We start from the raw sequence: 27,825 nt of genomic DNA, 5'->3' as shown, positions 1-27,825 counted from the left end.
TCTCAAATGCCATCATAAAGCTATCAGAGTGATGTCAGTACTATAGCTTAACATGCAAGACTTTTGGTTCTTGTATACAAAGCATGGCAGCTCATTCCTTTTCATTAAAATAAGATTTTTTAAATTATCTGTGCTTTTCTAATTATCCCTACATCCATTTCTGCTTCTGCTCTGTGACTAGCATGTGCTATATAGCAAGAGATAGCCAGACTACAGAAGTGACCCGTACCTGCTGATAGTAGGGCATGGGTGGGGGTGGGGGAGTGCAGGGTGAGGGCAGCAGCTTCAGCAGATGTCACAGAGCATGCTCAGTATAAGCCAAACAGCAACTTGCGGCAGGGGGAGGGGAAGCGTGACGCTGTGTGCTGTTCTCCCCTCCCCTCCTCCCCCCCCCGCATGCGTCACCTCTTCAGGATGCCATTTAATACTACACCAGAGTTGATAGGGGTTACTTAGAAAGTATCACTTGAAAACCAAATATGTCAAATAAGTCACCTCTGCAATGTGCTGGATGCTTCTCTGGAATTTCATCCACAAGGTAATATTCATATTAGTTCACTTTAAAAGGCTGTAAAAGAACAAGAAGTTCAAATCAGGTGAATCTTTTATTACCCTTCGAGTACATGGAGTCCTCTATTCGAAGAAAACAGATTAAAATTCCAAACTAAATCTTTTTTTTAAAACTTCTGTATTTAAATGTAATGCTTTTAAGAAATTGTATTTAGCCTTGAAAACAGCTGTGATATTTTATAATTAAATATAATTTGAACAGACAGGCATGATGGCTGAAAGCAGAATGCATCACAATGCGAGATATGTGGGCCCAATCTTGCCAACACTTTCTACTGGGTTAGTGCTTACTAACATGAAAGGTGTCCTTCAGAAGGACCCTACATTTAAGGCTGACTTTGGGGATTGCTTACTCAGTGTTTCTCAAGAACCGGTCCATGGACCAGTGCCATTCCCTGAGATCTCCCTGATACAGTTTAGGAAAGCAGCAAGCCGGTCCCTGCTATCAAAAAGGTTGAGAAACACTGGCTTACATGATGCTTGCAAAAGTAGGGGGCATTGTGAAACTGATGCTGTCCACTTCCATAGTAAAGATGTACATCCTATCACACACAAGGATTTTGTAGAGAAAATAGATATCCTGATTAAGAGTGAGTAGAAGAATCATACATATACAGAACACTAAAATATCTTTTTTGTTAGCCATAGCTCATAAATCCTCACATTTCACCCAGATCATTCTTTGGCAGAAATCTCAGCTGGACTAATGAGCTACTTTCAATCAGGTCCCTCTTACAATCCTTTCATGATCTATTTTCTTAATTTTCATATTCAAAGACTTCAGGTAAATTAGACTAAGATGAAATGTTGGGTAGATTTTTCAAAAGCACTTAAAAGAATTAGGAGCCTAAGTCCTATTTTCAAAATGAGGCACTTTACTCTTAGGCACATTTGAAAATGTGACCCATAATCTATGTAGTTAAGGTGGCTCAGGTAAATTGGACTGGTCTCCAAAAACTCATTTGACACATACACTTACTTCATTATGAAATGTCCTCCCGTAAAATTCATTTTTTACTCTGAGTTCCTCCTAAAAGGGTCATTCACTTTATTGTCAGAGCAGTACTCTGGACTTCTATTAGAATGTAAATAGAGACATTTTCAGTAGTCTTTTTGTGATTAATGCAGGAATCCTTGTGGACAATGAAGAACTGAGCCTGATCAGTGAAATGATAACATGCCGAATCATCTATTTGTTTTCTGAGAAAAAGTTAGATCTGAACAATCTTTCCTTTTCATTCAACAGGCCAAGATTAGGCTCTGTCCTCTCTTGCTATTTCTGCTTCTCCCTATCCACTTCCTAAGATATTTCTAGTATGCAGGCAAATCCCACTCCCTGATTCCTCTATGATATCACTGCTAAGTGACATCTGACAAAATGTTTTCTGCATTTTGTTACTTCCATTTGGCACCATCCAAGTACTGTCACTTTCCCTTCTGATGTGTTTTGGCCATAATATATTGTTTGCTGTGTTTGGCTGCAAGGTGGAAAGAGGCCATAGCAGTTAAAAATGAAGTAGTGCTTCCATTCTAAAACCCTTCTTTTCAGTACTTTATAACTTTCTTATACAGTTATCATTTGAGGTTAAATGTTTCATACTTGGCCTTGGCCCAGAAATGACTTCCTCTGGGAAGTTTCATAAACATTCATTCGGCTGCCTGAGTTCTCAGAGCATGGATTTAAAAAAAAACCAGAAGAAAAGGCTTTCAGGTAAGAAATTCTTTGGATCAAAAAGGAGAGGTTAGAGAGCACTTATTTTTTATTGTGTACGTTAAAAATAGTAGAACACACTGGTGATTGCTATAATTTTATGTATTAAAATACCCTGTTATATATGCAAGAGATAATGTGACTTTGCTTTGGGAAGGTCTGAATGTCTACATTCTAGGATATTTAAAATCTCACTGTTTTATTACTTAGCTCTTTGTTTTTTGCATGTGTACATTTGTGTGTGTGTCTGAAACACACACACACACACACACATTATAATAGCACATGTTTAATAATGAACATAATTAGATTAGTTTGCAAAGTTTCGTTTTGGACCCTGTGTTCTTGCTAGCTACTCCCTTCCAAAATGTATTCCAGGCTTGTCTCAACTGAGAAGTGATTTTAATATAATTTATTTTATTTGGCAAAGTTAGAAATATGTTTTAACAATTTCAAAAATACCTAAGGCTAAAACCCACTTTCCTTGTGTAAAAAAATTGCTTTTTTTTTTTTTTGCATAACCTTTGATACTTGGTATGCAAATAGAGCTCCTTTTGGAGAATATGTGAGATCAAATTAAGTGGAGAGTAATATCGTTCTAGATGAGTGAAAAGTCACTATGAAACATGGTCTGTGGCCATGTGCTAAAACACCTATGAAGCTTCTTTTCCTCTGGATATATTCTTGCCAGCTTCATAGGAACTGTAAGATGTTCTCAGTGTGATGAGGGGGCAATATGTATGAGTTAGACTGTAAATGTCTCATTGAAACATGCAGAAAAATTTTCCACGCCAAACAAAAACAAGATCAGAGAGGGCACAGAGAGCTCCTCGTACCCATTCCCTCCTGCCTCACTTGCACAGGGGCAGCTATAATGTAGCTGCAGGTGTGAGGAGCGTAATGGATGGGAACATCTAATGCTACTGGCAGTATTACTGGGCTCAAATAAAATATGATTGGGAGGGGTGAGGATGGGGTCACCTCCTTATGCCACAGGGTTGCTCAAGGCGGTTGCACTGGCTACACCCGTTCTATAGGTGCTTGTGTTTGGACCTCCTCCCCTTCCCTAGCACATCCTAGTTCATCCTTGTAAGAGGCATACTTGATCCATTGCATTAAACTAAAAAACTACAGACAATTTTGGGCATGAAAATCCTATGGAGCCTGTGATTATAGGGTGTCTCCACACTATTGATTACATTCCACCATGTTGTCATTAAAAATGTCAATTAAATGTATGCTTTTCAAGCTGCCCCTGCAGTGTAAACAGGTGAGTTGCTGCCCTGACTACACAGTTTCTTTGGAAACTGTCTCCAACTGAAGAAAAGCAGCCAAATTATTATTTTTTTTTTTAGTTGTTTTTTTGTCCTCCTCACCCCCGATTTGCCTGAATCAGTTGTTAACTGAGCTTCTCCCATAGTGCATTAACCCCAGTGGATGCAAACTTGAACATCTAGCTGGAACTCTTAATACTAACATTATTAAATATGGATAGTCACTATATTTACTTGAAGTAGAAAAATGGAAATTAAATGTAAAGTCTATTACATTGCTCTTTTTTTTTTTTTCAAGGCAAGAAAAAGCAAGATTATTGCAGCAGCATTAACTTGACCAAGCCACTTTAATATTTTTACGGTTACTATTTCACGACACATATTAATATATTAATCAACTTACTTACTGAGATGTTCTGTGCAATATAGCCATGGGAACATGCTAACTTTTGCACTTACTGGCTAAAGACCATTTTAACTCTGTATTAACTTAGTGCTTTGCATTTTGTTATAGGTAGATAGTACAGCTGAGTGGGCATACACACACATATATCCTTTGTGGGCGCTTGTGCATACATACATACAGAAGGAAAAGTGTACACACCGCATATAACTGTGACCACAGTGTCGCCAGCTTTCCTGGTATTTGGTAGCTCTCTTAGAGCTCCAGCTTCTAGAGGCATGTGGTTCTGTGAAAATATCAGTTATTTTTTAAAGTACGTTTCTAGCCCACGTGGTTGAGGATAAAAGCTTGAAAATGTGACCCATGTGTACCCTAAAGACTGAAAAGCAGAAGGTAAATAAAAAGAACCAAGCATATTCTTTTTATAAAAAATCTTGTGACACTTTTGGGGCCTGACTCTGGAATGTTTGGGGTTGGCAACCCTGCGATCCATGCAAAACACGGGTTCATTCCATCTTTTTAATGAATCCTTACAGTCATGCCCAGGCCCCTTTTATTTTGCATTTTGTGAACAATCAAAACAATCCATAGAGTAATTTTATTTTAAAAAGCATTTATTGGCTCAGTTAGAACTACTACTTCTACATTCAAGGATGTAGCGTTCGGTGCAGGGAGAGTCCATAAAACACCATCAGAGGCTCAAGTCATTAAATAAAGTATTCACTGTGAATTATTCACTCAGCATTGTCTAGCATGAATATGTAAACATAGACACACTCTGTAAACACACACCCGTGCCCGCTGCGGAAGGCAAAGAGTAAATTTATTGATATTCCACTTCAGGCCCTGTTCTATCAAGTTTTGGCATGTCGTTCGGTGATAAACCGGTTTCAGAGCATGTGCTACGCACTCACGAAGGCCTTTCTGCGCATAAAGCAGATTTCTGCACTGTAACTCCTGAGGTGCACACACTGCCAAGCCACTTAGGGCGCGGAAACTGCGCAGCTGTAAAAAAAACCCACCCCGACGAGAGGCGTAGAGCTTCCTGCGCTGGGGCTGCAGAGCTGCGGTGCCAGTGTAGACACCCTGGTCGATGACAGCGCTGCGATTGGCCTCCGGGAGGTGTCCCACAATGCCTGTTCTCGCCTCTCTGGTCATCGGTTTGAATTCTACTGTCCTGCCCTCAGGTGACCAACCGTGAGCTCCATGCCTTAAATTTCTTGGGAATTTTGAAAGTCCCCTTCCTGTTTGCTCGGTGACACATGCAGTGGTCTCAGCACATCTTTCCAGGTGACCAGGCCTGGTCCATGCATCAGGCGATCCCCCGCTTGGAGCAATGCCGAGCTGCTGGACTTCATCAGCATTTGGGGAGAGGAGGCTGTCCAGTCCCAGCTGCGCTCCAGCCATAGGAATTATGATACCTACAGACAGATTTCATGATATATGACAGAAAGGAGCATGACCGGGACACACTGCAGTGCAGGGTCAAAGTGAAGGAGCTGTAGAACACCCGCCACAAGGCGCAAGAGGCAAACCACTGCTCCGGTGCTGCGCCCACAACCTGCCTGTTCTACAAAGAGCTTGGTGGCGACCCTACCTCCACTGCGTAGGCCACTGTGGATACTGTGGTGGCTTGCGTGCCCATCAAGAGTGGACCAACCCAGGAGGAGGAAATCTTGGACAAGGATGTGGAGGGGGAGGGGGGACCCAGAGGCAGAGGACGACTCGGAGGTCAGAGATGCATGCAGCCAGGAGCTCTTCTCAGCCCCAGAGGAGGCTAGCCAATTACAGCTCTTGGAGCTTGGCAAAGTGCAAACAGGAGAGGAGGCTTTGCTTTTGGGAATTGCTGAAGCGAGTTGTTGGGGGCAGGAGAGTTGCAGAAAGCAGGCTTTTGTCTGTATTATGCACATACCACCAAATGCCTAGACTGAGTGGAGGAACAGGGTGTTGATTGACTCCCTCTCTTGAATCTACCTCAGAGATCTCCATGAAACTCTCATGGAGAATACTGGGCAGTCTGCTGCCTCAGGTTCTTTGACAGAGCTGCTTTGTTTCTTGCCCCATTAAGGGTAACTTTCCTGCGCCACTCTGCTGCACGGGGAGACGGGGGACCATTGCTGCACAGAGGTGAGCCACATAAGGGCCAGGGTGGAAGCCGTAGTCTTGGAGAAGACCCTCCCTTGATTCCCTGTTCACCCTCAGCAGCGAGATATCTTCCATAATGAACACAGCTTGTGAAAAATGTGAGGACAGTAATGATTATAAGCCCTCTCCCCATGAGCCACGTGCCTAGTTGCAGTACAGTCCTGGAACACTGATTTTTCCTTACCCCTGCGGTTATTCACCATTTTGGGCGTCTTGTGGCTCATGTGTCCTTGCCTGGGATCTGCCAGTTAGCGACAGGTATGTGAATAGTGGCTGTGTTTTAAATCACTGAATCAGTGGTCTGTGTGTTGCAAACAATACTGCTTCTGTGAAATGTTGCATTTTGGCTTCACAGATATGAACTTGGGAGCCCAGGCTCCCTCTTTGTTATTGCCAGCTGAATGGCTGTGCAGAATTAGAAAGAGGCCATGAAGAACTAAAGAGGACTTTCTGCATGATGTCATGACGCACGCCGCGGCCGAAAAACAAGAATTGAAGGAGTGATGGGACAGCGAGAAGAGGGACCGAAAAGAGAACGTGGCTCACCAGAACAAAGCCACAGAGCGGCTCTTAAATATTATGGAGCACCAAGCGGACATGCTCCAGGTACTGCTAGCACTGCAAACCAAGCAGGTCTGCACCCGCCCTCCCCTGCAGCCGCTGTCGCAAAACTGTTTCCGACGTGACCCCCAAGGCACCGCCAATGCACTCTTATCAACCTCCTGGCTCCAGTCTGTACCCATTGCATTCCACTCTTGCTCTGGCTTGTCACAGTCCAGCCTTGCAGACTCCCAGTATCCACTGTACTCAACACCCATCCCTCTGCAGTTTGGCCCTGCTGACGTACAGTATACGCTGCACTGTACTGCAAAGGAGAAGGTTGGATATGATACCTGGACATACACAAATCTTTAACCGTCCTGGGAGCCCACCTCCTCCTGGAACCCTCCCTTCCCCCACCCCCCTCAGTGCTGATGTGGTTTTTTTTTGTTTGTTTGTTTGTCTGTCTCTGGTTGTTGTTTTTTAATAAAAGAATTGTTTTGGTTTGAAAGCAATCTTTATTCCATTCATTGAAAGCAAACAGAGCCCTGCAAAGCAACAGACAGTTTTCTTAAACCTGCATAGTGAATCATCTGCACCAATCACAATCACCTCCTAGCATCATAAGCACTGCGCTCCTGAGCACAGAAATAAATATTAGTGGTTTTCAGCTTAAAATTGCTGCCTCAAGGCATCCCTAATCCTTATGGCCTATGCTGCACCCCTCTAATAGCCCCTGGCTGTTCAAATGCAGGCTCCAGGTGCTGAGCCTCAGCGGTCCAGCCCGAGTGAAGCTTTCACCCTTCCCTTCACAAATATTATGGAGTGTACAGCACACGGCTATAAGCATAGGATTATTGTCATCGGCCAGGTCCAGCCTCCCATATAGGCAGCGCCAGTGGGCCTTTAAATGGCCAGAAGCACATTCAACAGTCATTCTGCACTTGCTGAGCCTGTTGTTGAACCAATCCTTGCTGCTGTCAAGGTGCCCCGTGTAGGACTTCATAAGCCACGGCATGAAGGGGTAGGCAGGGTCTCCCAGGATCACAATGGGCATTTCGACTTCCCCTATGGTGATCTTCTGGTCCGGGAAGAAGCTTCCTGAACAGACCAGTGTTCCTAAAGATGCGTGCGTCATGCACCTTTCCGGACCAGCCTGGGTTAATGTCCTTGAAATGCCCACGGTGATCCACAAGCGCTTGGAGAGCCATAGAGAAATACCACTTCCAATTAATGTACTCGGTGACTAGGTGGTCTGGTGCCAAAATTGGAATATATGTGCCATCTATTGCCTCTCCGCAGTTAGGGAAGCCCATTTGTGCAAAGCCAGCCACAATGTCATGCACGTTGCCCAGAGTCACGGTCTTTCGGAGCAGGATGCGATTAATGGCCCTGCACACTTCCATCAACACAAGTCCAACGGTCAACTTTCCCACTCCGAACTGGTTAGCGACTGCCAGCTTCCACAGTGCAATCGCCATGCACTTCTCCAATGGCAGGGCAGCTCTCGTTCTCGTGTCCTTGCGCCGCAGGGCTAGGACGAGCTCATCACACAGTCCCATGAATGTGGCTTTCCTCATGCGAAAGTTCAGCAGCCATTGCTCATCATTCCAGACATGCATGACGATGTGATCCCACCACTCAGTGCTTGTTTCCCAAGCCCAAAAGCATGTTCCAGTGTGGTCAGCACCTCTGTGAATGCCACAAGCAATCTTGTGTTGTAGCTACTACACGTGTTGAGATCAATGTCGAACTGCTCTTGCCTTTGTATTTTAAGGAATAACTCCACTGCCACTTGTGACACGTTAGTGAAAGCAAGCAGCATATTGGTCAACAGTGCGGGATTCATTCCTGCAGACCGAAGTGCGCAGTACATAAACCTTTGAAAGATGGCGCCAAATGCAGACGGAAGCACAGGGATTGCTGGGATGCGAAGTAATGTATCACGGGGCATTGGGACAGGACTCAGGATGCCCCGTGAATGCCTCCGCCTTCCCACAACTCTTAGCGGCAGAAGAGGAAGAGATGCTCTGTGGGATAGCTGCCCAGAGTGCACCACTGCAAGTGCCGCAAGTGTGAACACGCTATTACGCAGGCAGCCGACAGTGAGAACACACAACAGCTGTTTCCCTTCAGCGTTCTCGAGCGGTGCTGTAACTGCCGGCTCTGTAACTCTGCCATTGTAGACATACTCTTAGGGCTTGTCTACACTACACAGCTTTTAGCGACAAGGCTGTGTCAACACAGTCTTGTCGCTAAAAGTCAGCGTGTGTAAATACTCTGTCGGTATTTTGTCAGCACTTTTGCTGACAAAATACTTCCAGCCCCGCAAGCGGTGTTAGCTTTGTCAGCAGGAGAGCACTCCTGCCAACAGAGCTGTGTTCACATTGCCTCTTGCGTCGGCAAAACTTTTGTCTTTCACGGGGAGGAGCTTTTTTAAGTACCCTTGAAAGACAAAAGTTTTGTCGACAACGTCATAGTGTAGACAAGCCCTTAGAAAGACAAGGTAACTTTCTGAGAATGATGCTAGACATTGAGTGGTAATTCTTTCTGAACAAAGTAATGGGTGTCTCTTTATTAAAGGAGGGTAAATAAACTGTGATTCAGTTTCCTTTGTTGAAAGTGAAAGAAGGGCGTTTCATATACGGGTATTTGGATTTGAGTTTAATTAACTGTTAAACTAAACCCTGCCCTCATGTCAGGTAGCTTAAGCCACCCTTTTCCTTTCCAAATCACATGTCTAAGATGCACCCTGACTTGAATGTAAATAGAGCTTAGCTGAATCATAGTGTTGTCAGCAAATGACATGTGGGTGGATCCAGGTGGTGGATTAGGTTTTTGTAATTCAGATTCAACATGAAACCATTTTTTTCTGGGTGTGAGGGTGTGGGTGTGTATGTCCAACCTACAGCTGCTAAGCATGGTTTAGCATGATTTTTAACTGTAGTATAGCCAAGGAACAAATGTTAATTCCTAGTTTTGTTTAACCCTAGGGACATGCTGCACATTTAAAAAAAATACTTAGCAAATGTAATGTTGTGCAGCCAAAGCTTAATTCATGATATTCAGTACTCCACTAAGGGTCTTCCAGTCACTAGTGTGAATTAGCACCCATTCTGCAGGGTGTGGTGTTCATACTTTAAATACATTGTTACTACTATGTATGATATGTTAGATTTGGAGGGTCGGTAAACTTCATGTTTGATGATGAAGCTGGAAGAGAGAAGTAAAATTTGCCTTCTTTCTGAGTCTATGTTGTATTTTTTAGAAGTTTGGTGAAGTTCTGTACCTAAAAGAATATTTTAATGGTTAGTTAGTGACTGGCTCTGCACCCAAGTCTCAGGTTTTAAATCAGACACTTGCATCTATCTGGGTGCAGGCATGTGGACAAAGTGCTCTGTGGAAAATACAGCTTGAGAGTAGCTCTCGTTGTGGACAGTTTGTGGAATCAACTACCTTCCCATTTGGAGCTTTGAAGAGTGATGGTGAGTTCTGGCATCTGCTCTGGAAGGTAGTTTCAGGTGAGTACATAACAGGATAGTAGCCCCAGAATAAAAGCTGGAGGAACCTTAGCAACATAAGATCATCTGAGTTTTGGACTAGGGAGAGCCTGTGGAAGAGGGGATCTCCACCACAAAACCAAGAATGTTTTAATATAGGTGCTCCTTTGTGTATGTCTTCAGATAATCACAGTATATGGAAATAGAAGAGACTTAGGTCATTAATTGTCTGATGCAAAGTCCACTGAGGTTAAGACTCCTATTGACTTCAATGGGCTAGAGCCTAATTATTAAGTCATATTCTGGCCAATATAGGATTGTACCCTATATTATATTTACTCCTCTTTGTCCAGTCTAATTTTCTGTGTTACAAGTGTTGGAGTTTGTACCTTTTTTTTAGGAGTTTGCTTAGCAAACAAATGGAGCTCACTTTCACGAGATCTTTAATTATTCAGGTTTTTTAGAAGCATAAAGGCAATAAGATCTATGGACAGATATTAAAAAGATCAGATTAGACATCAGACCTTCTTAGGGATTGCAGTGAACAAAATTTTGTTTTAAATTCAAAATAAAACGTTAGTTTTTATGCCTGAATTGCTGTTGTACATATGCAGATTTGAACTATTTAACAAATAACATGCAGAAATACATATGTAGGAAGGACTGTCAAAAACTTTGAAGTGATTTATATTATAAATAACTAAAATTTATTGCATCTAGTAGTAATTAATAATAACTACCCAGAAAATGTAATACGGGCACAGTATACAATTTACTATTCGTTGGCAGAAAGGATATACTGCAAATGGCATTACAGATTGTAGTGTCCACATTATTAAATCTCCAAATTGGAAAATTGTTCTCTCAGTGTTTCTAACACAAACCAACTTTGACATTTAAAAAGAATTTTACATATTTTATTAAAATTGTGAATACTGGCCTCTTTGGATTGAGACAAATAACTGGGTACATGTTTGTAACCACAATTATATGTGCCTAAAATTAAGGTGTGAGACTACAATCCTGCAAAGGTGTCTGCTTTTCATTTTGCAGAATTAGCAGGCTCAATCAGGGATGTAGATGTCTAATAGCCCTATATTGAGTCTGAAAATGCTTGCGCCCACAATTTCGCATCTTCAAAACTGGAGGTCAATCTCATAACAAGACACTTGGTCAGAAAGTAACCATTAGCAATATCAGACTCTGAAAGCCTATTTGGTTGGTACACTGAACACTTAGTTATTGGGGGCCAAGTTGGACTATTCATTTCCCATGGTTGTGGTATTTTAATGCTGCTGGTAAGAAGAAAATGGAAGCCTTTGAGAGGTGGTGCTAGTGAAGACTCTTGTGTATCTCCAAGACAGAAAAGAAGATGAATGCTTATATTAGAAATGCTATTAGAGAGAAGCAGACCCTGCTGTAGGAAATAAACAGGAGTATACTATAGGAGTATATAGTAAACAGGAGTATACTATACTTTGGTCACATCAGACATAGAGATGGGAATAACTTCCAGGAAGTTATAGTGGAAGGAATGGTGGCAGGGGATGACCAGTGAGGGCATGAATAGACTGTGTACGACAGATTATTGGGCCGTCAGCTGCTGAGTGCTCAAAGTCAGTGATGGAGCAAGAAGGCTTCTGAACATTTTGTTCTAATGTCACAAACATTCAGACCAGAATAGATAGATTTTACTGACTTATGCTGTACTATGCAGAAGTGAGAGCAGCACTCTCTCTCCATGCCACTTTAGTGGCTTGCCTGAGCCCCAGTGAAGCAACTATTCTCCCCTTCCACTTTCAGCTAGAACCAGGGAGTCCAAGAAAATGCAAAGGAATATATTAAAAATTTAACCAGATTAACTTCAATAACAACAACAAAATCTCTTTGAGTGAAGTTTTATATCTGAGTGACATCTCAGATCATTTCTTAATTTGGACCTACCCCTGCTTCTGTTGAAGTCAATGGCATGGAGTAGGAATTGGGACCCTTTCCACAGTACGCATCCGATGAAGTGAGCTGTAGCTCACAAAAGCTTATGCTCAAATAAATTGGTTAGTCTCTAAGGTGCCACAAGTACTCCTTTTCTTTTTCCGTGAACTGTTTTACTCATCCATAGGGAAAACCACATTGGCAACAGACCGTTTTTATCCAAAAACTTTTTAAAATGTAAACAGTTAAAGTCCCAAGGCCACTTTCACAACCAGGTCTCATGCTGAGAAAATTGTGATGGGGCCAAGTCACTAGGCTAGATATGAAGTCATAGGCTGCAGGGCCAGTTGGGGGCCACCCAGGCCATGGCCTGACCACTTTTTGGTCAGGCCAAACCTGAGTGGTGCTGTCACCGTATGTGCCAGGTCCCAAAGCCACTCATTCAAATTTGGCCTGGCTGCTCCTCCGTCATGTGGAAGATGGGTGAGGCCAAACCTGGGCAGTGCTGCAACCCTGCTCACTCACAGAAATTTGGTAGGTGTAAGGGGCTCATGGTCCCAGAGAGTCAGACTGCGGCGTGGGGGGGAGGGGGGGGAAGAAGCATCTGAGGGGGGAAGAGGAAGGAAAGGCTGGGAGGTCAAATCTAGCCCTTGGGTGACGGTAATCTTCTACAAATGAATTTTTAAGTTCCTTTATAGAACTCAGAGACACTGTACATTTTATTCTTACTATACATTTAGATGGAGGAGAACGAGCAGATGGTTTTCAACAAAGAATGTAATTGTTTCAAATTACATTTGTCAAAATGATTTTGTTGCTAATATTTTTGAAAAGTGGCTTCCACAGAAATGTCCTGGTTTAACCTGTGACCAATCCTGTATACAGCCCCGGAAAGTAAAGGGTGCTTGCAGATATTAAATGAGCAAATGAAGTTTTTTCTTGTTTAAACAAGTATGTTTTTTTTCATAGCCATAAACAAGGAGTGAGGCAACACTGCGTGAACAAACTGACATTAATGGGACATAGTGGAAATATCAGGACTGTGTTCCTGAAAATATGCTGAGTGTATTAGTAGGGTAGCACAGATTTCAGCTTGTAGAATTAGAAGGAGAGTGGCATTAAGGCTATTTTAAAGGCTTCTGGGGGGCATCCTTTGCCTGTGAACATTTGTTGTTAAGGTGCTCCCAACACGTGGTTTGTTTCAAAGCCATCAAATTGCTTATCAGGCAGAGTTTTATGAGCAAACGGCAGGGATTGCTACCAGTATTGAGAGAAGAGGTGAATTCTGTCAGAGACTGGGAAATCATCCCCCTCCAACCCTCCCTGAATTGTAACAAAGAGCTCCCAAGAACTCCTTCCAACACATCACCGAGTTTCAGTAAGAAGTGACATATCATCCACAGCCATGCTGTACCAAACTAAAAATAGGAAGAAAAACAGCAACACACCTTTTTATTCCATTAAAACACATTGGAGTGGGAGAATTTTTTTTTTAAAGGCCAAGTGAAAAAAATGAGACATTTTGCTTTTTTAAACAAATAGGGACTTGATAGGTCTGTCATCTGATTGGACTGACAGCAAAGCCACTTTCGTAACGAAAACGTCACCATAAACGTTAGCACGGTGCTCAAGAAGGTGGAAAGTGTTACATAAATGCTCAATACTCTTAGAAATAGAATTACAAAGGATTCTTTTTAGATATTGGTATTAATTAGCTTTTAATATATTTGGAAAATGATTTAACGTACAGCACTGGAAAAAAATTATGGAAACATCAGCTGGAGTGTGGAAATAAGCTTACTGGCAAGAACTTGATTATGCAACATGATGATCCAAATATAAACTGTGAAATGTGATACAGCTCAAGACACATGGTACAATATTCCACAAGATTATATCCAAAAATTGTACAACTGCCTCAATAAGTGAATTAGTATATTATGCTGTACAGCAGGGGTGTCAAAATCATTTGGAGGAGAAGGCTGGATTTCAGGTTTAATCATGGTCTCTGAGACACGATACAAAGATAGAGCTTCATACTCACCTCAATCAACAGCAGAGCTCCCACTGATGTTAGTGGGAGGTTTGCAGAGAGAATAAGGGGAGAACATAGTCTTCATGTAGTAACTCAACATCTGTATTTAGATCCTCATTGTCACATTGAGGGCTTGGCTACACTTGTGAGTTAGTGCGCATTAAAGCAGCCCCGGGCTCCCTAGCTCACTACCTGTCCACACCGGCAAGGCATGTAGAGCGCTCTGACTCCACGGCTAGAGTGCTCCTGGTACTCCACCTCGGCGAGAAGATTAACGCTTGCTGCGTCTTGGCTGAAACCTCAGGGCGTCTGTGTGAACAAGGTGTTGCATTGCTGCGCTCTGATCGGCCTCCGGAAGCGTCCCATAATCCCTTTAAGTCAAGTGGCCACTCCTGTCATTGTTTTTGAATCACCATAGGAATGCGGATATGCCCTTTGAAAGCTCCATTTCTGACAGTCGGCTGCTTATCTGCTCAGAGACAAAGCAACCATTAGTGTGGAATGCTGTGAGAGAGAGAGGTGGGGGTGGGGGACTGCTCTGTCTGAACTTACAAGACAACATGCTGACATGCTCTCAGCCCCCCCCAAAACCCACTCTCTCCCCCCACAAAACACAAGACACTCCCTGTCACACCACACCCACCCCATTTGAAAAGCACGTTGCAGTCACTTGCATGCTGGGACAGCTGCCCATAATGCACCATGCCCAATGCCACTGCAAGTGCCGCAAATGTGGCTACGCCAGTGCGCCTGAAGCTGTCAGTGTGGACAGACTGCAGCGCTTTCCCTACTGCGCTCTCCAAAGGCTGGTTTAACGCAAAGCGCTCTACATCTGCAAGTGTAGCCATGCCCTGAGTATTGCTCAATGACAACATCTGCTCCCCCTTATTGCACTGCTGTTTCAGCCTTTTGTTTCTCCTCCTTCCCCCTTTTCCTCTCTCTTTTGCCCCCCCTTTCTTGTCTTGTGTGTCTCCTCTGTTCCTCCCTCTGTATTTTTATCCCTGCAGCAATTCCCAGTTCCCACTCCTCAATGGTTTCACTCCTATCCCCTTCCCTATTTCATTGCTAAAATGATCATCAGCAGAATAGTTAATGTTGTCATGTTATAATCACTGAACCTTTAGAGTTGACACTCAGATGGATAGGGGACAGGTAGGAGATATAGAAGTCATTCTTTCAGGTTGTCTGCAGACTCAGGCAGAAGTCACAACATCAGTTTACACTTGGTTTACATTTGGAAGATTGTATCTGCAGCCCTGAGGTATCAAAACTTACTTTTTATTTTTAAATGAAAACTTAGATTCTGCACAAGCTGCATACAACATACAGGGCACATAAATGTATTTATGTATTTGTGTGCCCCATAATCAGATCCAGGTCATGGGCCATATGTTTGACACCCCTGCTAAATAGCCAAGTTACCCCTTTAATTCCCCAGACAAAATTATATTGGCCCTTCTTTTTGTATGTATTCTCAATTCACATTACATATTTATCTGGTATGTGAACCTGTTGTGTCCTTGCTCTCCACTCAACGTTAAGAATATGGAGAAACCACATTTGTACAGTTGGATTCCTAATAACTAAATAATAACTTTATTAACTATATGCAAATATAGAAGACCTAGCTACTTATATCTGTTTTGGCAGAGTTCTGATGTCTTCTGCAACAGAAGAAAGGGAGGCCCGCTAGAAGGCTCCCAAACCATTTAAAGGGATATTACCCAATTCCTACACATGGCAGATAGATTCTGACAAATGTCATTTTGTCTGAAGAGTACAATTTAGTGTGTGAGATGAAGATGCTTTATAGTTTGTTTTCAGTACAACGTGTTTAAAACGTTAGATTAGCAGAGTGCATCTGATTTGAAGAAGTCAACCATTTGGGATGGTTCTTTGAGATTGTCCAGAAGCATACTTCCTAAAAGTAGAGGTGGCGGAACAGACAAAACAAGGTTCAGATAAAACAATCATTTTAATCTGTTGCTAACTCTTATTTATTATTTAGCTCCAACAGTGTACTTAGAACAGAGAGGAAGATATGGTCCGTGCACCGAGTCTCAAAATAGATAGATAATATAGTCCAGACATCAGATGAAGAGAGGGGGAAAATGAAAATGTGTAATATTCCTTTAAAAAAAAATTAATCTAATCTGGGACTATAAATGCTACTGTCCATTAATCGTATTGTGTGGATATTGTATAGTGCCCCTCTAGAGCAGATTAAGGTTTTGGTGCCCTGCTTGTGCATTACCATACTTTAACATATTTTCATTGCCTTTCCATTTAACCTTAACTCTGAATTTCCTGAGTTTTTTTATACTTTTTTTTTAATAATAGCAGAATCCCTGTAATGTTTTACCCTTAAATTACTGATACTTACTCAACATGAACTCCTGTGTAACAAAGTTTTTATCTTGGAATTCTGTTGGTTATATGAAAAATATCATATAGAACAAGAAACAACAAACTCATGAGAATGTCACCACAGGATATTTGTAACAATTTAAATATGTGTAATATCAACCTGAATGTTATTATTAATTACTATTATTATTATTAACTTTTAGCTTCAGCTTCTGGCTGATTTGCCATAGTCTCTGGAGTAATGCAGAGTAGTTAGAGCTACACTCAGGTGGCTTCCTGGGCACCTTCCCTGATGGCTGCTTGGATGAATTCTTAATGGGAACAATAGGAGGCACTGGCCATTTTGAAAGAGGGCATTGTAACTGAGAGGACAGTTGCCTCAGTCCCACTGAGCACAATAGATGATAGCAACCTTTTTCAAAGAAGACAGAGAGGGTTTTAATTCTCTGTAGATCATGAGCCATTGGCCTCTGCTATAGAAGACAATTTCACTTATGAAGACTAATAGCAAAAAAATCATCATTAATCCTTAAAAAAAATCTTTCAAGTGTAGCTAATACATAAGATTTCAGCAAGTTATAACTATATGGGAAGTTAGAAGAGTCCATATTCTTAAGATCATTTGGGACAAAAAATGGTGCAATACAAGGTGCTAAATTTCTTAAAGGATCCATTTTTCAATTAATTTTAACTCTTTAAACTCTTTAAATTCTCAGAAATCCACTCTGTGCTCAGAGCGAGTGCTATAGGATGCATTGTTGTCTTCATACCTAACAAAGCTGTTGAATCTCTGCTCTAAAATGCAAACTCTTTAACTATGTAACTGCAACTAGTGCTTCCCTAATACATTTGGCAGTGATCTGGAAAAAACAGTGAACAGTGAGGTGGCAGACTTGCAGATAACGCAAGGTTATTTAGATTAGTCCAGACTAGGGGACCCTGAGGAACTTAAGAAACACCTGGCAAAGCTAACCGGTAACGTAACACAATATCAGCCCAAATTCCTTGTAATAAATTCATCTTGTTGGGTAGCACTTTCTGAGGCAAAAGACCTGGACATAATAATGGGCAGAGCAACAGAATTATCTTCACAATCTGCAGCTGTTTCAAAAAAGCAAATAATATTAGGCTGTATGAAGAAAGAGAATAAGATAAGAGCATTATTTTCTGTGCTTTAGAAAACTAAGCACACTTTCTGCTGCATTGGGTACTAAATAGTCTGTAAAAAAAATAAGATTTTACATACTATGGTACTTAATTAGACCTCTCTATTTATTTATTGACAAATATTGTATGCTTGTCTATCTAAATGGCTAGTGTTTTAGTCAGACTTAAAAAAAAAATTGGCAACTTTAACACATCATTTAGGAATTCAGGTTCTGCTGTATTTATTGCCCCTTAAATGTTTTCCTTACAAGCGTCGTTAGTAATGATATAATAGTCATATTTTTAATTTGGATAGCACCCTTCAACCTGAAGGATCCCAGAACGATCCCAGAAGGATCCCATTCAGCACAGCTGAAATGCAGCCAACTTGAGGGTGGAGGACAGCAGCCAATGAATCGGCATATAGCACCCTGCAAACAACAGAAGGATAATTTTGCACAACAATGCTATTATGAACAGAGCATGAGATCGTCCATGTTCATATAGAGTGGACAGAGTTTCAATTTTCTGGCTCATGCAACTCATGAAACTCAATTTACCTTAAAACGTGATGGACATAGGTGGATCCTTTTGTGGTCCCGGGGAGAATGGGTACTGCAGTCCTGAAGTTTAGAATTCTATTCTGTTCTGTATAGGTTCTTACACTGCCCTGGGGTTCTTACACAACTTTCTTGGGGACGAAATCATAAAAGGAAAATAGAAATTAAATTACAGTGGCAGGTAGAAGTAGACTGGATCCAAACACCTATGAACTTTGGCAAGTCTAGATCTGAACTTGAAGGCCTCCTATATTTAAATTTGCCAAGCCAAAACTCTGTGTAACAACCTCTCTCCCCATGACACAGTAGAAAGAGAACCTAGCACCATGTCCACCACATGATCACCTCACACTTAGCCAGGTCATTGCAACCAGATCCCAATACGCCCACATTCTGGTGAAGTTTGGCTTGAATTGAGTTATATGAGCTAAGTCCATGTCTAGGGACATTTGAAGGCTGCTGGAACAATGATAGGGCATGTAAAACAAAAGCAGATTCAGTTTTTGTTTTAGTTATTACGTAAGAATATTCAACTTTCCAAACTTCGTTTTTTAAATTTTTTTATTTAATTATTCTTAGAAAGGTATAAGATATTCTAAGTAGGTGGGATATAGAAGCATTCTGACTCTATATATTTAAGTAGGCCATGATTCCACCTCCTGCTCAGAAAACTGAAGTTAGGCTGTAAATTATAGTGATATTTATAGATAATTGCCCTTAGTAATAATGAATTCCTATTAAGCGTATCTGACTGGGCTTTTTGTGCATCTGCTCCTAAAATCACTTTGTTCTCCTTGTTGAGTTTATTAATAAATAGAAGCTTGTTCACTTAGAGGACTGACTGGCTAAGCAGCAGTTCTGCAGAAAAGGACCTAGGGGTTACAGTGGACGAGAAACTGGATATGAGTCAACAGTGTGACCTATTGCCAAGAAGGCTAACGGCATTTTGGGCTGCATAAGTAGGAGCATTGCCAGCAGATCAAGGGACGTGATCATTCCCCTCTATTCGGCATTGATGAGGCCTCATCTGGAGTACTGTGTCCAGTTTTGGTCCCCACACTACAAGAAGGATGTGGAAAAACTGGAAAGAGTCCAGTGGAGGGCAACAAAAATTATTAGGAGACTGAAGCACATGACTCATGAGGAGAGGCTGAGGAAACTGGGCTTGTTTAGTCTGCAGAAGTGAAGAGTGAGGGGGGATTTGACAGCAGCTTTCAACTACCTGAAGGGGGGTTCCAAAGGGGATGGAGCTCGGCTGTTCTCAGTAGTGGAAGATGACAGAACAAGGAGCAATGGTCTCAAGTTGCAGTGGGGGAGGTTTAGGTTGGATATTAGGAAAAAACTATTTCACTAGGAGGGTGGTGAAGCACTGGAATGGGTTACCCTAGGGGGTTGGTGGAATCTCCATCCTTGGAGGTTTTTAAGGCCCGGCTTGACAAAGCCCTGGCTGGAATGATTTAGTTGGTGTTGGTCCTGCTTTGAGCAGGGGGTTGGGCTAGATGACCTCCTGAGGTCCCTTCCAACCCCAATCTTCTATGATTCTAGAGGGAATTTGAGACAATTTTTTTTTCATTTAGAGGAAACTTGAAACCTTTCACTAAAATTGTTTTACTTATCTACTCATTGATAGGGAGTCTGCAGGTTGGGGAGGAAAGTTCACTGAAGTTCTACTCTTGTATGTTGTAGCTAGTTCCAAGTACTTTTTTGACTTGAATGTCACAGAAGTGTGCGAGAGGAGGTTACTCCCAGTAGATTTGTAGCTCTGTAAGTATAAAAAAGAAATTGAGTATTAGCTCTTCTTTACACCAAACTGTATTTTATTTTATTGGAATGTAGGACTAGAAGGGACTGTGTCACAGAATCGTTACTTCAAAGTATTTCTTGCTCAGTGAGAAATTATTCTTCTGTAGTGTTTTTCTTCTATTGAGCTTTGAGTGGTTGAACATATATAGCATATGCATTTATTAATATATTTCAAATAGACAGTGGACATGGTTGATAAGAAAGTGGATTTACCCAGGTGGAGTGGCAGGCAGATATATATGTACAAAAGAGACTTTGGAATTCCATGGGACTACTTGCTAATAAGAAGGCAGCACATTAAGTCAGTGGGCAAGATTCTGATTTCTTGGCCAGTACTGTTGAGCTGTGCAGTAGCTTTCCTATGCAGCCTCATGGTCATATCACCCGTTTCCATCCCACTCTCCATTCCTTCCTATTGTTTCACACTCATTTACTGCATGATTCTTCAAATTAGATTGTAATCTCTTCAGGGCAGGGACCATCTGTTATTGTGTGTGCCAGACCCAGCACCACAGGGGTGCTGGGCACCACCACAGCACAAATAATAATAATTTAAAAAGTAACAATCATTTGTACGGGTGTAAATCTGGAGTAACTGCACTGACTTCACTGGTGTAACTGAGATCGCGTTGGACTATTGTATAGCTAATTCAAAGTCCTGTGGAGTTCTTCTGTTCACTTCAGTGTGCTCTGAATCAGGCCCTATGTGCAGTATCTGTAGAACCAGAAGCTAGTGGAAACTTATGTCACACCCCAGCAGTGAGTGAGTTATCTGGTGTGGCCCTCTAGATCAGTTCTCCTTTCAGCACATCCACAGCATCCAGCACAGAATGGTAAAAGTTGTACCCACAGGGCTGAATAGGGCCTATAGCAGGGTGGGCAAACTTTTTGGTCCAAGGCCCACATCTAGGAATAGAAATTGTATGGCGGGCCATGAATGCTCACAAAATTGGGGTTGGGTGAGGGCTCTGGTGTGGGCTCTGAGGTGGGGCCAGAAATGAGTTCAAGGTGTAGGAGGGAGCTCCGGGCTGGGGCGAGGGGGTGGGGTGAAAGGGGAAGGCTCTAGCTGGGGGTGCAGGCTCTGGAGTGGGGCTGGGGATGAGGAGTTTGGGGTAAAGGAGGGTGCTCTGGGTGGGGACCAAGGGGTTTGGAGGGTAGAGGGGGATCAGGGCTGGGGCAGGGGGTTGGGGTGCAGGAAGGGGTGCAGGCTCCAGCAGGGGGTGCAGTCTCTGGGGTGGGGCTGAGGATGAGGGGTTTGGGGTGCAGGAGGATGCTGCAAGCTAGGATTGAGGGGTTTTGGGGGGATCAGGGTTGGGGCACGGGGTTGGGGCATGGGGAGAGGCTCAGGGATGCAGGCTCCAGGCAGCACTTACCTCAAGCAGCTCCCGGAAGCAGCGGCATGGCCTCGCTCCAGCTCCTATGCATAGGGGAAGCCAGGGGGCTCCGCTCTTCACGCTGCCCCCTCCCCAAGTGGCTCCCGGCCAATTGGAGCTGGGGGAGTGGCACTTGGGGAGGGGGCAGTGTGCAGAGCAGACCCGCTGGCTGTCCCTACACGTAGGAGCTGGAGCAGAGCCATGTCGCTACTTCCGGGAGCCATGCGGAGCGGCCACCGACCCAGCTCCCCAGCAGGAGCACAAGGGCTGGATTAAACTGGTTGGTGGGCCGTAGTTGCCCACCCCTGGCCTATAGAGTGTGTATAGTTTTCTAAGTCAGTAGAAGTCTAGAGTTCTATTAACTCTATTAGGATTGCAGTTTCCTTTAACTTGTATCATTTAAAATCCTGACTCCTTGAACTGAGGAAGATACGTATTGGTGTGGGTCCTTTCTGTCAGTAGGTATGGTAGGTAGTTATATTTAAAGGGTTTGAAGTTATTTTTATGAGCCATGGTGAAGTCTGTAAACCTTTATTTTTATCTTGAGAGCTGCTTAGCAATTCTTCCAGGAGATTTATGCTTTTCTAGTTGAAACACTTACAAATTGAGAGGAATACAATGTTAGCAAAAGCAGAGACAGCTCATTTCTGGTTTCATTTGAGAATCCAGTTCATAATTTCCCTATGATCTTGGCTGAGACCAAAGGGAAGTTTTAACTTTGTTTACTAAAAGAAGAGAAGCATCGTTCCCTTTAACCAATAAAGTCAGTCACTCATCCAGTACTCCCATAAAGTTTCTGTCTGATCGTATCCTTATCTGAGGGCTCTCATGTAGCACCCAACTAAAAAAACTGTACTCCTAACCTTGTTTGGGGCAGTGCTACCTCGTGGAAAAGTTACTCAAAGATCACTCACGTATACCCTCAGTGCTTGCATTGCCTAAATAAAGATTTACTGCCAATTACTGCTTTCTTTTTCATTTTACTTGAAAAGAGCGCAGCTTGTTTCTTCTGAGAAAAAGTAACTGAAGCAAGTCACTTGCTTACAACTCACTTAATGACATTTTAAATTTTTTGTAAAATGTCATCACTTTAGACAAGAAACGCTGTGATGAGTAATGCTTAGGAGGAGGGGGGAAAAAAACTTGCTTACAAGGAACTGCTTTTATTACCGTGCAATCTTAATCCACATACATGCAGATGAGTCTGTCAGAGAGCATTCCTCCCACACCCCCTTTTTAGAGGAAGTTTGTTGATGTATTACCGACATCTCATCTTCAAAGCCAAAAAAAAAAAAAAAAACCGACAGCCATTCACAGGAAGGACGTACGTTGATTTGTTCTCCTCCTGGAGCGTGGAGCAGAAGTACCCAGACCGCATGATGAAGGAGCATTGTACCTCTTACAGTAGTGCTGCGTCCAGCTGTGTCGGTGACTCCACCATGGAAAGTCTGCAGCCACTCAAGCCTAACTACATGTCTGTGTGTTTATTTGCAGAAGAATCTTATCAAAAATTAGCAATGGAAACTCTGGAAGAATTAGACTGGTGTTTAGATCAACTTGAAACCATTCAGACCTACCGATCAGTCAGTGAGATGGCATCTAACAAGGTAAGCGATGGGATAACTTCTTCCTAAAATGTCAAAGGCTGAAAATAACAAGAATAAGTGCTGTAATGTAAGATGAAAAAGTGTTGCTGTATGTGATTGTGTCCACCAGCAGACAAGCATGCACAGTGCAATATCTGACAAAATTCATTTAAACACTGTTGGTACTTTTTCCTAATACTTTATGTTAAGGATGTGAACTTTAAATGCTTTGAACTATCTGTATCCTTATGCTATTGCAAGAATTAAACTGCAAATGGTAAATGATAGCATAAATTCTCAAGCAGAATATATTTACACTGTGAAATTAATCCTTGATTTGGTGATATGTTCCAGTGGACCTTATGTACATTTTTATACAGGTAGAAGTAGAAAGTATGGTAAATACAAATGTTATTTACAAAGTAATTTATAAGTTGGAGAAAATTTGTCATAGAAAAGCAGAACCAGGAAAACATTTTGCATTCCGTAGATTCAGAATTATAATATGTTACAATGTAGTAAAACCACATCATTACAATGATATTTATCTATCAGAAAATTTACAAGGTGTCAATTACAGCTGTTCTCCGTGGAAAAAATACTACCAAAGGCACCCACTGAAAAGTGTGTAACTTGTAACAAATGATCAGGTTGGGGAAATTAACTTGGCTTTTCAATAATAATGGCAAACTCTAAACATTATGGGATACTGTTTTACTGCAACTGTCTCTTTCTCGAAGCATTTGGTTTGTGTTTTTAATATTATGGTATGAGTTGACAGCATTTTATATTCAGTACATGATTAGGGTGCAGTACCATAACACTGGGACATATGTAAGAGTGTTTTCATTAAAGGGCTGCTTTGGGGCGGGGGGGGGGGGAAGAGATGCAGGAGAATTTGAGTTTTCATACAAGGAGTAAAAATATGCTAAAATCATTTGAAAAGAAAAATCCCAAACTAAACTTTATGCAGAATGTAGGCGGGGGGAAGGTTCAGAAGAAAAATACAGAAAAGATATAAAGGGGAAAAATACAGCAGAATCCCTGAATACCCCTCAAAATAATCCTTTAAAACCACCACTCCCTCCAACCCTGAGCTTCTGCTTCCAGCCTCCAACCTTTCCAGATAGAGAGAACTACTCTGTGAGCAAATGTGATTTTATTAAGAACCCATCAAAGTCAGTCCTTAATTGGCTAGCGTGGTTAATGTTGATTGACACAAGGCACTCCCTGGGGCTAAGGCACCACCTCTGCAATGCTCCTAGCCATTGCCCAAATGAGCACTTGACTGGCATCTGAGCAGATCTCCTGCTGAGGGCAGTGCAAAATGCTTTTGCACCCAGCAGCACAGTCTAAGTGCACAAGATCTCAAAGTCACAAGTATTGCTGCTCCAGATTCAATTTTTATGCTCATGCTTTTTTGCAATATTTACACCCATCAACCTGATGAAGCAAATCCATATGGTTTCTGAAATGTGTGTGCTCTATCTCTTACAAAGATATTCGACATCGTGTGTTACCTTCATACCTTTGCATTAGCCCTCATGATTAGACACAGTTTTACGTTTGTGCCACACAAATCCAGGGTTATTCTTCTTTTCCTAACTGGAAATAAATTACGCCAGAAATGCTGAATCAGAAATTGAGGTTCTATGGAATATGTTAAAGAAATTAATCACAGGTCATTTCAAACTTCCTTCTGCTCCACTAGTTCTTACTACAGCATGCCAGGGCATAGAAAATAATAGAAGTTTTAACAGGGTTAGCTTGCAAGAAAAGAATATAATTTTTATCAGTTTGCTTGAGAAACAGATCTAACCATTAGCAAGGCTTTAGCCTGCTAAGAAAATAGGGCCTCACACATGGGGCAGAACTATCCCGGATTTTGACATTTTTTTCCCACATTTGGACTCTTACAGGTGAAAAGCTCTGATTAAGTAATTCAGCCATTGTGTAATTGTTAAAAATTATGATTTTACTATGTGCAATGTTAATGTTCATTGGTTAGATTCAACTTTCTTTAAACTTGGCTCATTCATATACTTGAACTAAAATGTGTTTGTACGTGTTCTGGTCAGATTCCAAGAGTCATTTCCAGCTATGAAAGAATAACATGAAATGGTTTGAAGCTTATTCTTTTTTTCCTTGCCATGGTAACAAACATCTAAACGAGTTGGTGATAAATGTCTCTCGATCTTGTGCGATCATGGCAAACAGTTTTTCATGGCACACAGTAAAATTATTTCAAGTGTGCTGTGCAGTCTAAAAACAGTTCAACTGGAAGTAAACCTGAAAGACTGTTTAGAAACAATCAGAAAATTTTACAACAAATTAATGAACATTTTTAATCTCTTAAAGTATCTGAGTAGACTGTCTTGCTTGAATCAAAAGCTTTTAAGCAGGGTATTGGTAAGCAACAAAACAGTGAGGTGTTTTGAAAACAGGATGCTTAGGCTCCACATTATTAAAGAAGAACGGAAAGAGAAACAGTATAGAGAGGAAGAAAGCAAATAGACTCAACACGATCCCAAGTGCAAGAACAGTATAAACAGTGACCTATCTTCCTGACCTCTGCTATTGCTGAGTTCCTGGCCCTGTGCCACTAAAGCCAAACTACGTCATTTGAGAATGATAGTAGGCATGGCACAGCTGTTGCAAGTGTGACTCGAATTTCCTGTCTCCTTCCTGACAGACGTAGTTTTAAAATTACAGAGTTGCAACAACAGCAGACAGAGAGGGAGGATCTCTGAATACATGTTTGCAGTGTGATTTTCAGAGCTCTTGTACAAAAAGCATTTTCTGGGGAGGAAAGCACAGCATCCTGGTCATAAAAAGTTGGCACATGGGTCTGCCAACAATGTAAATTAATTACTCAAGGAAACTGAGGGCCCGATCCTGCTAGGTGCTAACCACCCTCAGCTTTTATTGAGGCTCAAGCCCAGCATAGAACCATTACAGGCAAGCTCTGTCTTCTGAGTACACTCTCACTAGGTAAAGACTTTACCGCACGTCTTTACCAGCGTACTTAATCCTGACCTCCAAATACTCCAGACTCCTTGCTGTTCCACACCAAAGCCTCCGGGAAGCAGACTACCTATCATGCCAAACATAGTGGCGGTTTTGGGAAATGGGAAATCTGATTTTTTTTTTTTTTAGAAATTATTAACATTCCAAAATTAGAAAGAGAGCAACACTGAAGAAAACGACCACACATCTATTCCACATTGCCTTAGTCATTGCCCCTGAGCACTGGCCTCATTCCCTATGGATTCCCTAAACTAAGCATCTAGGAATGTACGGAATACTGCAAAGATGGAGTTAATTATTTATGTAAAATACTAACAAGACAGTTCTATCGTTTCAGCTTTGAGTGAAATAAAGCTAAATTACCCTTAGTGGTCTGTAGATATTAAACGTTAATATGTATTGTACATTTTTACATTCTTTTAAGATATGACTATCATTCTGCATTTAGTGGCCTATCCAGTTCACTGCCTAGGCAGATACTGAGTCGTCTCTGGAGGTTTGTGAGTCATGGGCCTCCTGATATAGCAGTCCCCTAATATTGCATGTGGCATTATGCAGCTGTCTACAGACTCATCTTTCATAGAGGCAGAATCACAGGCCCCGAGAGCATATGGGCTCTACGGAGCAAGGTTGGTAGACACAGGCTTGGTGCATCCCCAAATCATAAAGCAGGGGATAAATAATTTCCCAACTGACCAACGATCTGTCCTCTAGTTCTCCAAGTCCCACCTTGATGGTTTTCTAAGGCCTTAAGGTCATAAGATGGTTTTCAAAAGACCTTTTACATCACAGAGACTATCTACTTATAAGTGCAGGATCCCCTGAAACGCACAGCAGTTTATGAAGCCAGTATTCCGAGCCTCTGTACCCAGATTGTGCAACTTGCAGTTGATAGATGATAAAGGCTGGCTGGAAAGTAAAATCTGTTTCACCAAAAAAGGTTTTGACAACTGATTCTGTTCCTTCCAGATTTTTTCCCAAAAAAGTGAGAGTGCACGAGACTACCACAGAATAGCTAAGTTACGCTCCAGGGATCAGAGGAGAAAGACCTGAACCTCAGTCTCCCACGCCCAGGACAAGAGTCTTAACCACCAGGCTTTAGACTGTCCACTGTCTCAATCTATCCTATTAGAGCTCCGCTTTGTCTAAATAAATAGTCTCTGGGCCAGAGAAAGACTTACTGACTCTATAGCACCTGGATGTGGGAGATTCATGTTCAAGTCCCTGCTTTGAATCAGGCAGAGCACCTTCTCTATTGGTTTTGGGAAGGTTCTTCAGGCCCAGGATGGAATTTCTGGTCAAAATCCATGAGCGCCCCAGCGCAGAATAGCCATTAGCCTGGTGGTTAGGGGTTCACATGTGGGAGACCGAGTTTCCAGTCCCTAGTCTGAACCAGGGAGAGCAGGGACTTGAGCCTGTCTACCACACCCAGGTGATTGAATTGCCCTAACCACTTGGATATTGGCTATCCTCACCCTGCTCTAGGCCAGAAATTCCACCCTGAACCTGAGAAACCTTCCCAATGAAAGTGTTGCTGGAACCAATATGTTTCCATGAAAAGTTTCCATTTTGACAACTCGGCATTTTCCAACAAAAAACATGTCATCCAAAAGTTCCCAGTGAGCTGTATGAATAATGTCATTCATTTTTTGCAGAAACCTTTTGAATTTTGTATATACGTACTTTGGTAACATCACAGAGTCTTCCTTGTTGACACACCAACTTTGAAACTTGTTATGCCTGTAATGTGATGGAAATTAAGGGAACCTTAACACTGACAATATGGCTCAGTGCTGCTAGAAGTACTGTAATATAACTCCTTGCAATTTGTCTCACCTGGATTTAGAAATGTC

At 42.1% G+C, this 27,825-nt stretch overlaps 1 protein-coding gene across 2 annotated transcripts in view; it reads left to right on the top strand.

The window, feature by feature from the left end:
• PDE4B (phosphodiesterase 4B) overlaps positions 1-27,825 on the top strand; it is a 353,352-nt gene that overhangs the window by 290,412 nt on the left and 35,115 nt on the right. For both annotated transcript variants that reach the window (XM_077823896.1, XM_077823897.1), the window contains one exon: positions 22,854-22,966. In XM_077823896.1, the coding sequence (XP_077680022.1) occupies positions 22,854-22,966 (113 nt within the window). The remainder of the gene's footprint in view (positions 1-22,853; positions 22,967-27,825) is intronic.

This window comes from Eretmochelys imbricata, chromosome 8 (assembly GCF_965152235.1).
Source record: "Eretmochelys imbricata isolate rEreImb1 chromosome 8, rEreImb1.hap1, whole genome shotgun sequence".
NCBI lineage: Eukaryota > Metazoa > Chordata > Testudines > Cheloniidae > Eretmochelys > Eretmochelys imbricata.
The sequence above is the reverse complement of the archived record's forward strand: the minus strand, read 5'-3'. Positions and strand labels throughout refer to the sequence as shown.